The sequence below is a fragment of the Anguilla anguilla genome, chromosome 7, assembly GCF_013347855.1.
Source record: "Anguilla anguilla isolate fAngAng1 chromosome 7, fAngAng1.pri, whole genome shotgun sequence".
In the NCBI taxonomy this organism is placed as follows: Eukaryota; Metazoa; Chordata; class Actinopteri; order Anguilliformes; family Anguillidae; genus Anguilla; species Anguilla anguilla.
Window position 1 is genome coordinate 1,327,235 of NC_049207.1, and position 11,940 is coordinate 1,339,174.

The window sequence follows — 11,940 nt, forward strand, 5'->3', positions numbered from 1 at the left end:
AAATTTAACAAAAGGGAATTTCTGATTAAAAAAAACAAAAACATATCTGTTTTGCACGTAGTGTCTTGTGTTTTATTATACATTTAGCTCATAGATAATTCTAATCTTTTCACATTTACAAGAATATTATTTTTTTAAATAAATTGCTTCAGCCGCATGCCCTTAAATAGTTTCACCCATCTTCATGGAAAACTTTGTTTGAGATTATAAAATTTTGGTGGTAAGTCTTATAGTTTTACATATTAATATTGTGATTAGTGTTATGAATATGGACCGTGTTAGGAATGAGGCAGGATTTGGATTGATTTCAGAACGTAGTGTTTGGATATGTTCAAGGGTTCATTTTTATTTTTGGATAGCTCAAATATTTTCACCTTTATTGAGGTAGCACACTAGCCTCATATATTTAGATATTGTGTAATAAATGCTGAGGGCCACACTTCTTTGTCAATGTCTTACGGTATTCAGTTTAGTGAAATGAAGTTCAGGTGCCTAAAGGGGAAGCCCATCACCCCGCCTCCTGCAGTAAGGGGCCCTGTGAGCTCTGTGCTCTGTGCAGACCCCTGGGGCCCGAGGGAACATCTGGCTGAGGCTGCAGTCTATTCTGGGGGAGCTGCGGTCTCTCTTAGCCCCTGCATGCAAATACCCCTCACAGTTTCACAGCCCAAACGCCCCTGAGACAGCGCTGTGTGTCTGTACTGATCTGAGTAAGAGGAACACTCCTTTAGGAGTCTTCAGATAGCCTTTCATAGTATGTGCTTTACATGCAGATTCTGTTGAATCTCAGCAGTTGCGTTTTAATTATTCTTTATGATGTGTGTTTTGGGTGCAGGCTGCTTTTGTGCAGGAGCGCGTTGGTGTGTCTTTGTCCTTAAACTTTAGAGTCTGTGATGTGTGTGTTCCGTCCTTCCAATAAACCTTAACATGTGTCTGTGTCTGTGTCTGTGTCCCACTCTCAGACTAACCATAAATAACCTTAAAAATGTTAAACCTTACCCTGACCCATCCCATTGGACTGCACCACTCTCACAGGGTTGTGGAATACATGCACTTCTGCATTAACCCCATATCTTGCAAACATGAAAACTACAACAAGGACACATATGAGTGTACACACAATATACCAGCCAAATACCAGAAACAAGTATCTTGCTTGCAATTAACATGGACAGCCAATACACCAATGTAGACAATGTATATATAAAAAAGCAAATATATCATATTCTTACATTTATAATTTATGGCAATATTATTCTTATAAAATGTAAAAAATAAGAATAAAAATTGTAACCCTAAACCTAATCCAAACCTTAACCATCTTAACCAACCTTCTGAGTGAACGTGGCAGTGATGGTGTGGGGCACAGGGAGATGGTTTGCATGGCGAGTAGCTCGTTACCATGGCGAGTAGCTCGTTTCCACGGCAAGGAGCTCGTTACCACGGCGAGGAGCTTGTTACCATGGCGAGGAGCTTGTTTCCACGGCGAGGAGCTCGTTACCACGGTGAGGAGCTCGTTTGCATAGGCAGCACACGCTCCAGTGAGCAGCTGCAGTTTATAGAGCTGAGGAGTCAGAGAAGTGAGACTGACAGCTGTCTCTCATCACAGCCCAGCACACAGCAGCCATGACCTTCATCACCACCATCATCATCAGCGCTCTCGCCTTCTGCGCTCACCGTAAGAGACCATTGACCCATAAAACCCTAAAACTGAAAAGCTCAGTCTGAATGTATCTATGCTGGAAGACCAGCTTGTAAAAACAGTAAAACCTGAATGTTCGGTCTCATAATTAATCTCAAACCAATAAAGAATCTTATTATCTGAGTCTGTGTTTTACCTATTCTCTTTGTTCTTGTTTGTTCTTTAGGTTCTCTGGGGCAGATCACTGTGACTCAAACTCCTGCAGTGAAATCTGCAGTTCCAGGGGACAGAGTCACTCTGAGCTGTAAAACCAGCACCTCCAGTAATCTGGATGATGATGTGTCCTGGTACCAACAGAAGGCTGGAGAAGCTCCCAAACTCTTGGTGAAAAAAATAAGCAGCCGAGTATCTGGGATCTCAGACAGATTCAGCGGCAGTGGATCTGGAACTGACTTCACTCTGACCATCAGTGAAGCTCGGCCTGAGGACGCTGGAGTGTATTATTGTTTCGCCAGCTTTGGGGGTGCAAATCTCACACAGTGATACAGAGCCGTACAAAAACCTCCCTCAGCAAGAGGATGCAGTGACTGCACTGCTACACTGGGAACCACCAATCACACAGAAGAGGATCCTGTAACAAACAGAGATTAAACCTGTTACACCTGCAACACAAAGATTTAACCCTCTTACACCTGTAACACAAAGATTTAACCCTTTTACACCTGTAACACAGAGATTTAACCCTGTTACACCTGTAACAGACAGAGATTTAACCCTGTTACACCTGTAACATAGAGATTTAACCATGTTACACCTGCACCACAGAGATTTAACCCTGTTACACCTGTAACACAGAGATTTAACAATGTTACACCTGTAACACAGAGATTTAACCATGTTACACCTGTAACACAGAGATTTTAACCCTCTTACATCTGTAACAGACAGAGATTTAACCCTGTTACACCTGTAACACAGAGATTTAACCCTATTACACCTGTAACACAGAGATTGAAACCTGTTACACCTGCAACACAGAGTTTTAACCATATTACACCTGTAACACAGAGAGATTTAAACCCGTTACAACTGTAGCATGAAGATTTAACTGTGTTGCATCTGTAAGACAGGGAGATCTAAATCTGTAAATCAGAGACATTAACGTTATAATACCTGTTAAACAGAGACATAACTCTGTACTACCTGTAACACAAAGATGAATCCTTTTACTTGTGTAACACAGGATTATTTAGATACAGACAGACAGACATATAGACAGACAGACAGGCAGACAGACAGACAGACAGACAGACAGACATATAGACAGACAGACAGACAGACAGACAGACAGACAGACGAGTGTCTGCACTGTGAGAGTAGAGGGTTAGACTCTCAGGCAGGTTTTTGTACGGCCAGTAGATCAGACTGAATCACTGTGTCTCATCTTTGGTGGCGGCAGTAAACTTGATGTTGGAAGTAAGTTCCCTCTTTTTTTATAATCATTCCTAAAATTTTATTTTAAAACGTAATGTAAATATTTCATGAAAGTTTGACTATTTTTCTATTTCATACAGTAGTCTAATAGTTTGCTTCATCATAATTTAGAATCTATCCAATATGCTTTTTTTGTTCCATAATACCTATGTAAATGCACTAAAACTACAGTAATCAATATATTTACGATGAACATACACAATATTACAGCACACTTACAAGTACAAAAGTCGCTTCTGACTGTATTTCAAGAGTTGTTTTTGAAGATGGTCACAATATTGAGCTGCAATTTTAAATGACATTCAGTCAGAAAATTCAGTCTCCTCCCCAGAAAGTATAAATTCAAATGCCGAAATAACAGTTTTTATAGTTATATTTAAGATGTATTACTAATAATATATATGTAAACTGTAATTACATTACCTGTAAATTACATTCTCTGAGTAATTAAAGTGTAATTACACAGGTATCAGGACCTCCTCATATAAAATATGATTGTTTTTCTACCTGTGTAGAAATCTGTTATGTTTAGAAGTACATGTACAACATAAGGATAAACAGGCTGAATGAAAATCTTTCTCATTTGTTCTGAATAATAACACAGATCTGGCAGCTAGATGTAAAGAGCAGGTCTTTGGTTATTTTGAATATTCATTGTTTTTCTATTTTTCTGTAAACCGGCATTCAAGAACCTGACAGAACTGCAGTCTGAGTGCTTTGGGGAAGCAGCCTGTTTATGATAACTTTAGTTTATGATATTATTACCAGAAGAAAATATATAACTGGTGATAATTCAATATTAAGGCTTTCCAAGTATAAGAAGTTAGACAGAACTGTACAAAAATATCAGGTTGTGAAAATGCAGTAGTTTTTACATTTAATATGAATATATTTGATTATGCGTATAGAGCAGGAAGTGGTAGCAGCGAGCTCTGCTTCTGTTCGAAAGCTTCCATATCCTGTGTCTGAATTTAGCCTTTTAAAAAAAAACTTTTTTCTGTCGTTAATGAAAAGTGTGATTGTCATGTTGCTCAATGGAAATGTCCTCATTTTACCACTGATTTCCTCCTCCTTTCTGCTTGTTAAAGTTGTTTTAGTCATGGCATTTATTTTCTGGCAATATTTACCAGGAACTCTTTTATCTGAAAGCTTTTCTAAATAGTGTATCATTAGTTCACATTGACCATAATGGTATAATCATTTCACCAGTTTTTTCATGAATACATTACTACTTGAAAACATCAAAAGTTGCAAAATAAATGATCTACTTATAAAATAAAATAAATTCAACTGTTAGTTAAGGCATAATTAAATTTCTCTACTTTATTACTGAATGCAAACTTTACAATGCTTCTGTAAATCCAGTTTACTTTAAGGTGAGAAACATGCCCAACTGAAGTGAGATGTGCTGTGATTGGCTACTGCATGTGTCCATCACTATGACTGTGCAGAGTGTGCATGCATTCAGCAGATGAGTCATTGAACACGTGCAGAGTAGAGTTGAATAGAATAGAATATAATAGAATAAAGTATATTAAAGTAGAGTAGAGTAGATTATAGGGAGTTGATTATAGGGAGTTGATGGGCAAAGTTGAATATGCTCTGTGTCTGTTTCCTCTGAATTTGTCTCAGTGTGTCTCTACATTGACTCAGCTGAGTCCAGACCAGATCCTGTACTGATGGAGGCACTGCTTAAACCCCGCCCCCTCTCTCTGACCCCTCCCCTCTCTGTTTCTCTTCCCAGGAGACACGCGCCCCACCCTGACGGTCCTGCGCCCCGCCAGCGCGGAGCTGTCCAGTGGGGGAGGGGTGACGGTGGTGTGCCTGGCCAGCGGGGGCTTCCCCTCGGGCTGGGCGTTGGGCTGGAAGGTCGGGGGCAGCAGCAGGGGGGTGGGGGTGAGCGGGGGCACGGGGGTCCTGCAGCGGGACGGCCTGTACAGCTTCAGCAGCGTCCTCACCCTCTCTGCGGCCGAGTGGGAGAAGGGCGACGCCCTCACCTGTGAGGCCACCCTGTCTGGCCACGCCCCCGTCACCCAGACGCTGAGGAGAGAAGAGTGCTGAGAGTGAAGCCTGAGGAGGGGCAACTGCAGCCTGCCCCGCCCCACCCTGCCCCACTCTGCCCCGCCCTGCCTCGCCCTGCCCCGCCCTGCCCCGCCCTGCCACGCCCTAAAGCACCCTGCCTCGCCCTGCCCCGCCCTGCCACGCCCTAACGCACCCTGTTTTGCCCCATCCTGCCCAACCCTGCACCTCCCTGCCATGCCCTGCCCCTCCCTGCCCCGCCCTGCCATACTCCAATTTTAATTCTGTTTATACCAGCATTGCTGTCTTTCACTCTAGCAGACCTGCTTATTGTTGTTCATCTCTTTAATAAAGACTAATAAGGATCATAACTGCTGTGCTTTTTTTTAAAGCAGTTCTTGACTGTAACACCTTCTCATCTGTGGTACCACATCTCAGACTTTCTCACCATTTGGTCATAACCTCCATTAGATATCAGCCGGTTGGGTGCTGATAAACCATAACTGATGCTGGAATATGAAAGCAGGTTTAAATGATGAAAATTCAGTAACTCCCTCCTCACTTCGAGAGCTAATTCTCCAGCACCAGCACTACTATTACGATTTGTGTTGTTATAGTTGTGTAGCTAAGTGAATGAGCAGTGAAAGAGTGTAACAGTGCTACACAAAACCATGGCCTGCAGGCTGTAGCTCCTGTGGGTGTTTTCTGCTGCCATACTCTACACCACCTGATTTCCCTGATTATTAGTGCAGAGTCCATGGTTAGAGTAAATACACTGGGGTCTGCAGGACCTGGAGTTCAACAGCCCTGGTGTGTAACAAGCTGCTAGTCCTCTCAAATCTCCTCCTAGCAGCAGAACAAAGAGAACCTTTCCAGAGAAACCAGAATCACACACTCCACCTTCTAGAATAACCAGGAGAGACTCTACGCATCCTTCTTTAGCGGATCTTATAGAAGTTAACATTATTAAAGAGCATATAAATAAATATTACTCTTCAACTCAACACAGTTTGCAGGGCCACACTAAGCATCTGATTCTTACCAACACACTTCACTCCCTTGGCTCCCTTAACATTATATTGTACTGTATATACAAGACAGCAATATTAATTGATCATTTTAATTTTAAAAATTATTTTATGTATTATACTATATAATCTAAATTTAGAACTACATATATTTAGTATAAATTTAACAAAAGGGAATTTCTGATTAAAAAAAACAAAAACATATCTGTTTTGCACGTATTGTCTTGTGTTTTATTATACATTTAGCTCATAGATAATTCTAATCTTTTCACATTTATAAGAATATTATTTTTTTAAATAAATTGCTTCAGCCGCATGCCCTTAAATAGTTTCACCCATCTTCATGGAAAACTTTGTTTGAGATTATAAAATTTTGGTGGTAAGTCTTATAGTTTTACATATTAATATTGTGATTAGTGTTATGAATATGGACCGTGTTAGGAATGAGGCAGGATTTGGATTGATTTCAGAACGTAGTGTTTGGATATGTTCAAGGGTTCATTTTTATTTTTGGATAGCTCAAATATTTTCACCTTTATTGAGGTAGCACACTAGCCTCATATATTTAGATATTGTGTAATAAATGCTGAGGGCCACACTTCTGTGTAAATATGCTCCTGTATTCAGTTTACTGAAATGAAGTTCAGGTGCCTAAAGGGGAAGCCCATCACCCCGCCTCCTGCAGTAAGGGGCCCTGTGAGCTCTGTGCTCTGTGCAGACCCCTGGGGCCCGAGGGAACATCTGGCTGAGGCTGCAGTCTATTCTGGGGGAGCTGCGGTCTCTCTTAGCCCCTGCATGCAAATACCCCTCACAGTTTCACAGCCCAAACGCCCCTGAGACAGCGCTGTGTGTCTGTACTGATCTGAGTAAGAGGAACACTCCTTTAGGAGTCTTCAGATAGCCTTTCATAGTATGTGCTTTACATACAGATTCTGCTGAATCTCAGCAGTTGCATTTTAATTATTCTTTCTAATGTGTGTTTTGGGTGCAGGCTGCTTTTGTGCAGGAGCGCGTTGGTGTGTCTTTGTCCTTAAACTTTAGAGTCTGTGATGTGTGTGTTGCGTCCTTCCAATAAACCTTAACATGTGTAATGCATGCATAGACAATGTATATATATAAAAACAAATATTTATATATATATAATATATAAAATGTAAAAAATAAATTGTAACCCTAACCCTAATCCAAACCTTAACCTTAACCCTAAACTAACCACTACCAAAATCATGAACAAATGCGAACCTCATTTTTATGATTTTTTAAAAATAAAAAAACAACAAAATTTTAAATTTAAATAAATATATATCTCACAATATTTTAAAAATAAAAATAATAAAAACAATAAAAAATTGAAGAATTTATTTTTAACAAAAAGATTAATTAAAAAAATTAATTCAAAATTTTTTAAATGAATTTTTTCATTTAATATTTTTTCTACAATTACATGTATATGAGAAAAACACTTACCCTTACCCTTAAAATTTTACCCTAAATCCTTGCAGTAACTGTAGCTCTACCCTAACACCAATGCTAAATCTACCCCCAAACAGAATGCTAAAGCCAACACCAACAGGAAATGAATAGAATTGTGTTTCAAGAATTTATTTTATTTATGTGGGCTGACAATTTATTTATTTTACAAAATAATACAGTCTTGTTATGTCCAATATGTGAAAAAAAAAAAACAGAAATGTATCTTTTTTAATTTAGGTGGGTAAAAAGCTATGTTAATTTGATAATCATAGTGAAAAACTGAATAGAAATGTTTTTTAAAAAATTATGAATTAAAATATCCATCAGTGAAAATAATTAAAATAGTTAAGACTATGTATAGTCTTATTTCCGAAAAGTGAATTATTTTTTTCCAAAAATGTCATTTTTTGAATCAGGTAGATAGGAAATCATGTTACTTTAAAAACCATGGTGAAATAAATAAACAAAAATGTGATTTAAGAAATTTATGAAGAAAAATGTGTTCCTGCAGAAAACAGCAATATACATAAGACTATAGTCTTATGTCCACAAAGTGGAAATTAAAGGAAAAAAGTTTTGAATGCCATTTTTTGATACAAATGAATAGGAAATCCAGTTAATTAAGCAACCATGGTGGGGAAAAAACGATAAGAATAACTTCATAATTAAAAACATGTTTCAGTGAAAAAATGCTAATAGATAAGACTATAGTCTTCTCTCCAAAAAGTGAAAAAAAAAAGATTTTTTAAATGTAATTTCTTGATTCAGATGGACAGAAAATCGTGTTAATTTAACAACCATGGTTTAAAAAAATGAATTGTAAGCAGTTTTAAACAATTAATGAAGAAAGTGCATTTCACTGGAAAACAACAAAACACAAAAACTATTGTCTGATGTTCAAAATTACATCCAAAAATATACTTTCTTGATTCACATAGATAGGAAATCACGTTACCTTTGCATATATATTTGACTGCAGTTTTATATCCAATATGTCAACAAAATGCAAAACTTTTCAAAATGTCTTTTTTCATATGGGTAAGACGTCATGTTAATTGAACAACCGCGGCTCAGTAAACGAATACTGAGTACTGTGTTTTAAGAAATATAAGAAGATAAATGAGGGCGTTTGGGCTGTGAAACTGTGAGGGGTATTTGCATGCAGGGGCTAAGAGAGACCGCAGCTCCCCCAGAATAGACTGCAGCCTCAGCCAGATGTTCCCTCAGGCCTCTTACTGCAGGGGGCAGGGTGATGGGCTTCCCCTTTAGGCATCTGAACTTCATTTCAGTAAACCGAATACCGTAAAACATTGGCGAGGAAGTGTGGCTGTCTGCATTTATTGCACAATATCTAAATATATGAGGCTAGTGTGCTACCTCAAAAAAGTTGAAAACATTTGAAAAAAATAAAAATGAACCCTTGAACATATCCAAACACTAAGTTCTGAAATCAACCTAAATCCTGCCTCATTCCTCACCCTTCCATATTCATAATGCTAATCACAATATTAATATGCAAAACCATAAGACTTACCACCATAAATTTTATAATCTTAAACATAACAGTTTTCTATGAAGATGGGTGAAAACTATTTAAGGACGTGCGGTTGAAGTAATTTATTAAAAAAATAATTTTCTCGTAAATACATCAAAATACATTAAGCAACATACAGCAAATGTGAAAAGATTAGAATTATCTATGTGCTATATGTATAATAAAACACAAAACATCTAGCTGTTCAGTGCAACATGAATGTTTACGTCCAAAACAGACATGAATAAATCTGAATAAAATTTTTTTTTTAAATGTACATTTATTTTCCTTTTTTTTTTTTTTTTTTCATTATAGCGATAAAACTAGACTTTTGTATTTGTATTTTTTCACTAATAGACATTTTTCACCCTAAATTTCTTTCAAAGCGGTACAGCCAGGTTCATAGAAAACATTTACGCTTTAATTTCAAATGTATAATTCCAGGGCCGCTGCTACATTTCATTACTGAGGAGTGACATTATGCCATATTATATAATTTATCATTTCTATATATTTTAAATAAGGAGAATGGTGCAGATGGCTGTGTTGGCTTGGCCCTCTCTCTCAGTGTGTAATGGGATACAGGTACACAATTAAATCAGTAATACAAGCCCACAGTTTCAGGTTCCTCCTCCCTGTTCCTCCTCTCTCTTCCTCCTCTCTGCCTTTTTGTTTGCCCTCCAAACCTGTGGGGAAGCTCCAGCATGACAGGATCAAGGTCAAGGTTCAGGGGTCAGGGGTCAGAGTTATGACTTAATTACTCTTTCCTCTTCCCTAACTTGCCACAGAGGTGGGCAGCTCTCCGGGTTTTTAAGCAGACGATATTTAGAAGGAAGATGGCCACATTCGGTTGTGATGTTGCGGTCTTCATTTGGTAGAAACATTTTGGTTCAGCCCAGCATTCTGTGGAACCCAATTTTCCTTTCAATGATTTAGTTATAATGGTAAAACAAATTCCCTAAATTCATAGCAAATATTTGATTAGTCAATCAATGTTAATTAAACATTTTTTAGGGGGATGTGGGGGTACCGGGGGTGTAGAGGTGAGGGGGTGTGGGGGTGAGGGGGTGTAGAGGTGAGGGGGTGTGGGGGTGCAGGGGGGATGTGGGGGTATGGGGGGTGCAGGGGGGATGTGGGGGTATGGGGGGTGAGGGGGTGTGGAGGGATGTGGGGGTCTGGGGGGTGAGGGGATGTGGGGGTATGGGGGGTGAGGGGGTGAGGGGGTGAGGGGGTGTGGGGGTGCAGGGGGGATGTGGGGGTATGGGGGGTGAGGGGATGTGGGGGTATGGGAGTTTGGGTTGAAGTCCCAGCAGGAACATCAGAACCTGTTGTTCCCGCGGTGTTCGCTCTCGGGCCGGGCCTAAATGATTCACGTGCCGCCCGTTGACGTTGGCGGCCTTCATGGGATGAATTAAGGACGCCGTGCGAGTCTCTCCAGAGCCTTATGAGGTTACCACGGAGACAGAGCTCGACACCCGAGAGGGAAAATAAAGTAATGGAATCTTCATGGCGCCAATGAACAATATCTGTTAATGAACAATTGATGCCTTCGCCATTAAGACCTTGAATCACTGTGCAAGATGGAGTACACTACTGGCACAGAGACTCGAAGAAGCTCCCGTATTTTTTACTCATTTCTTATGGCGTTTTTGTGACAGTTCTCTGTAAAAAGCGCTTTACAAATAAAATAGAATTGAAGTTGAATTTAATTGAATTTGGCTGTGTTGCACAGGAGATACAGTGCTTCAGTCACTTTGTCCCAAAACCTTATCGTCCCAAAGTGCGCAGGAAACATTCCCATCGCGGCTGCTGGCCTTGGAACACACCCTGTGGAAGTAGATTAAGTCCCTAAATCCTTTCTGAGGCGTCAAAAACAATCACGCCAAATTGTTCAGAGATGAAAATATGAAATAAATAAATAAACAAACTGATTTAATTTCAAGTTTGGCCAGCCAGCTGGGGTGATATGGAGTTCTTGGGGGGGGGGGAGGGGGTTGTGTCGAACACAGGCAGCTAATCGACGGACTCTCTTTAATGTTTATGGACCAGAATCTCAGTTCTCCACACTGTCAGAATTTACTTTGTCCTGTGAGCTGACAGGTACTTCTAATCGGGGACCATGTTTGTTTTAAATTGTGTTTTCTTTGTATAAAAAAGATTTATTTTTGGCGTGACATGCGTTTGGGTAGCATGGGACAGAGCCTGAAAGCATGCGTTTCACTCCGAAAGCCTTTGAGTTAAAGGCACTTAAAGTAGTAGTACTGTCAGTGGTAGTAGTAGTAGTATTTATTTTACTGGTAGTTGTACTATGGTTGATATTGCAGCTGTCACTATAATGTCGTGTTCTATTGATTGGATTGTTAATAACCTGCTTGGTGCAGAGCAGTCGAAGATAAATACCAAAATGTAAGAATTAGAGCCAAAGAGTGTTTGTGAGATAGAAAGAAAGGCAGAAGAGGAGGGAGAGAGAGATGGATGGAGGAAACAGAGGTGAATATTAAGTAAGGGATTGGGTGTCACCTGGAGGAGACACGGAAGCCTGTGCGTGTGCGTGCGTGTGTGTATGTGTGTGTGTGTGTGTGTGTGTGTGTGTGTATGGGGGGGGTCAAGAACAAATGGCAAGCTCATTTACCCAACTGATAAAACACACACCTGGAGAGAGAGAGAAAAAGAGAGGGAGAGATTCGGAGATTTAAAAAGTGGGGGGCAGAAAAGGTGAAGACATAAACAGACAGACAGAGAGAGAAAGCGAA

General features: G+C 39.7%; 1 gene segment (V, D, J or C); it reads left to right on the forward strand.

The window, feature by feature from the left end:
- Positions 1-1,519: 1,519 nt before the first annotated feature.
- Positions 1,520-5,298, forward strand: LOC118231632. The segment is given in 4 exon segments: positions 1,520-1,675; positions 1,866-2,169; positions 3,078-3,115; positions 4,878-5,298. Coding segments are annotated over 4 exon segments (711 nt in total).
- The last annotated feature ends 6,642 nt before the right edge of the window (positions 5,299-11,940 follow it).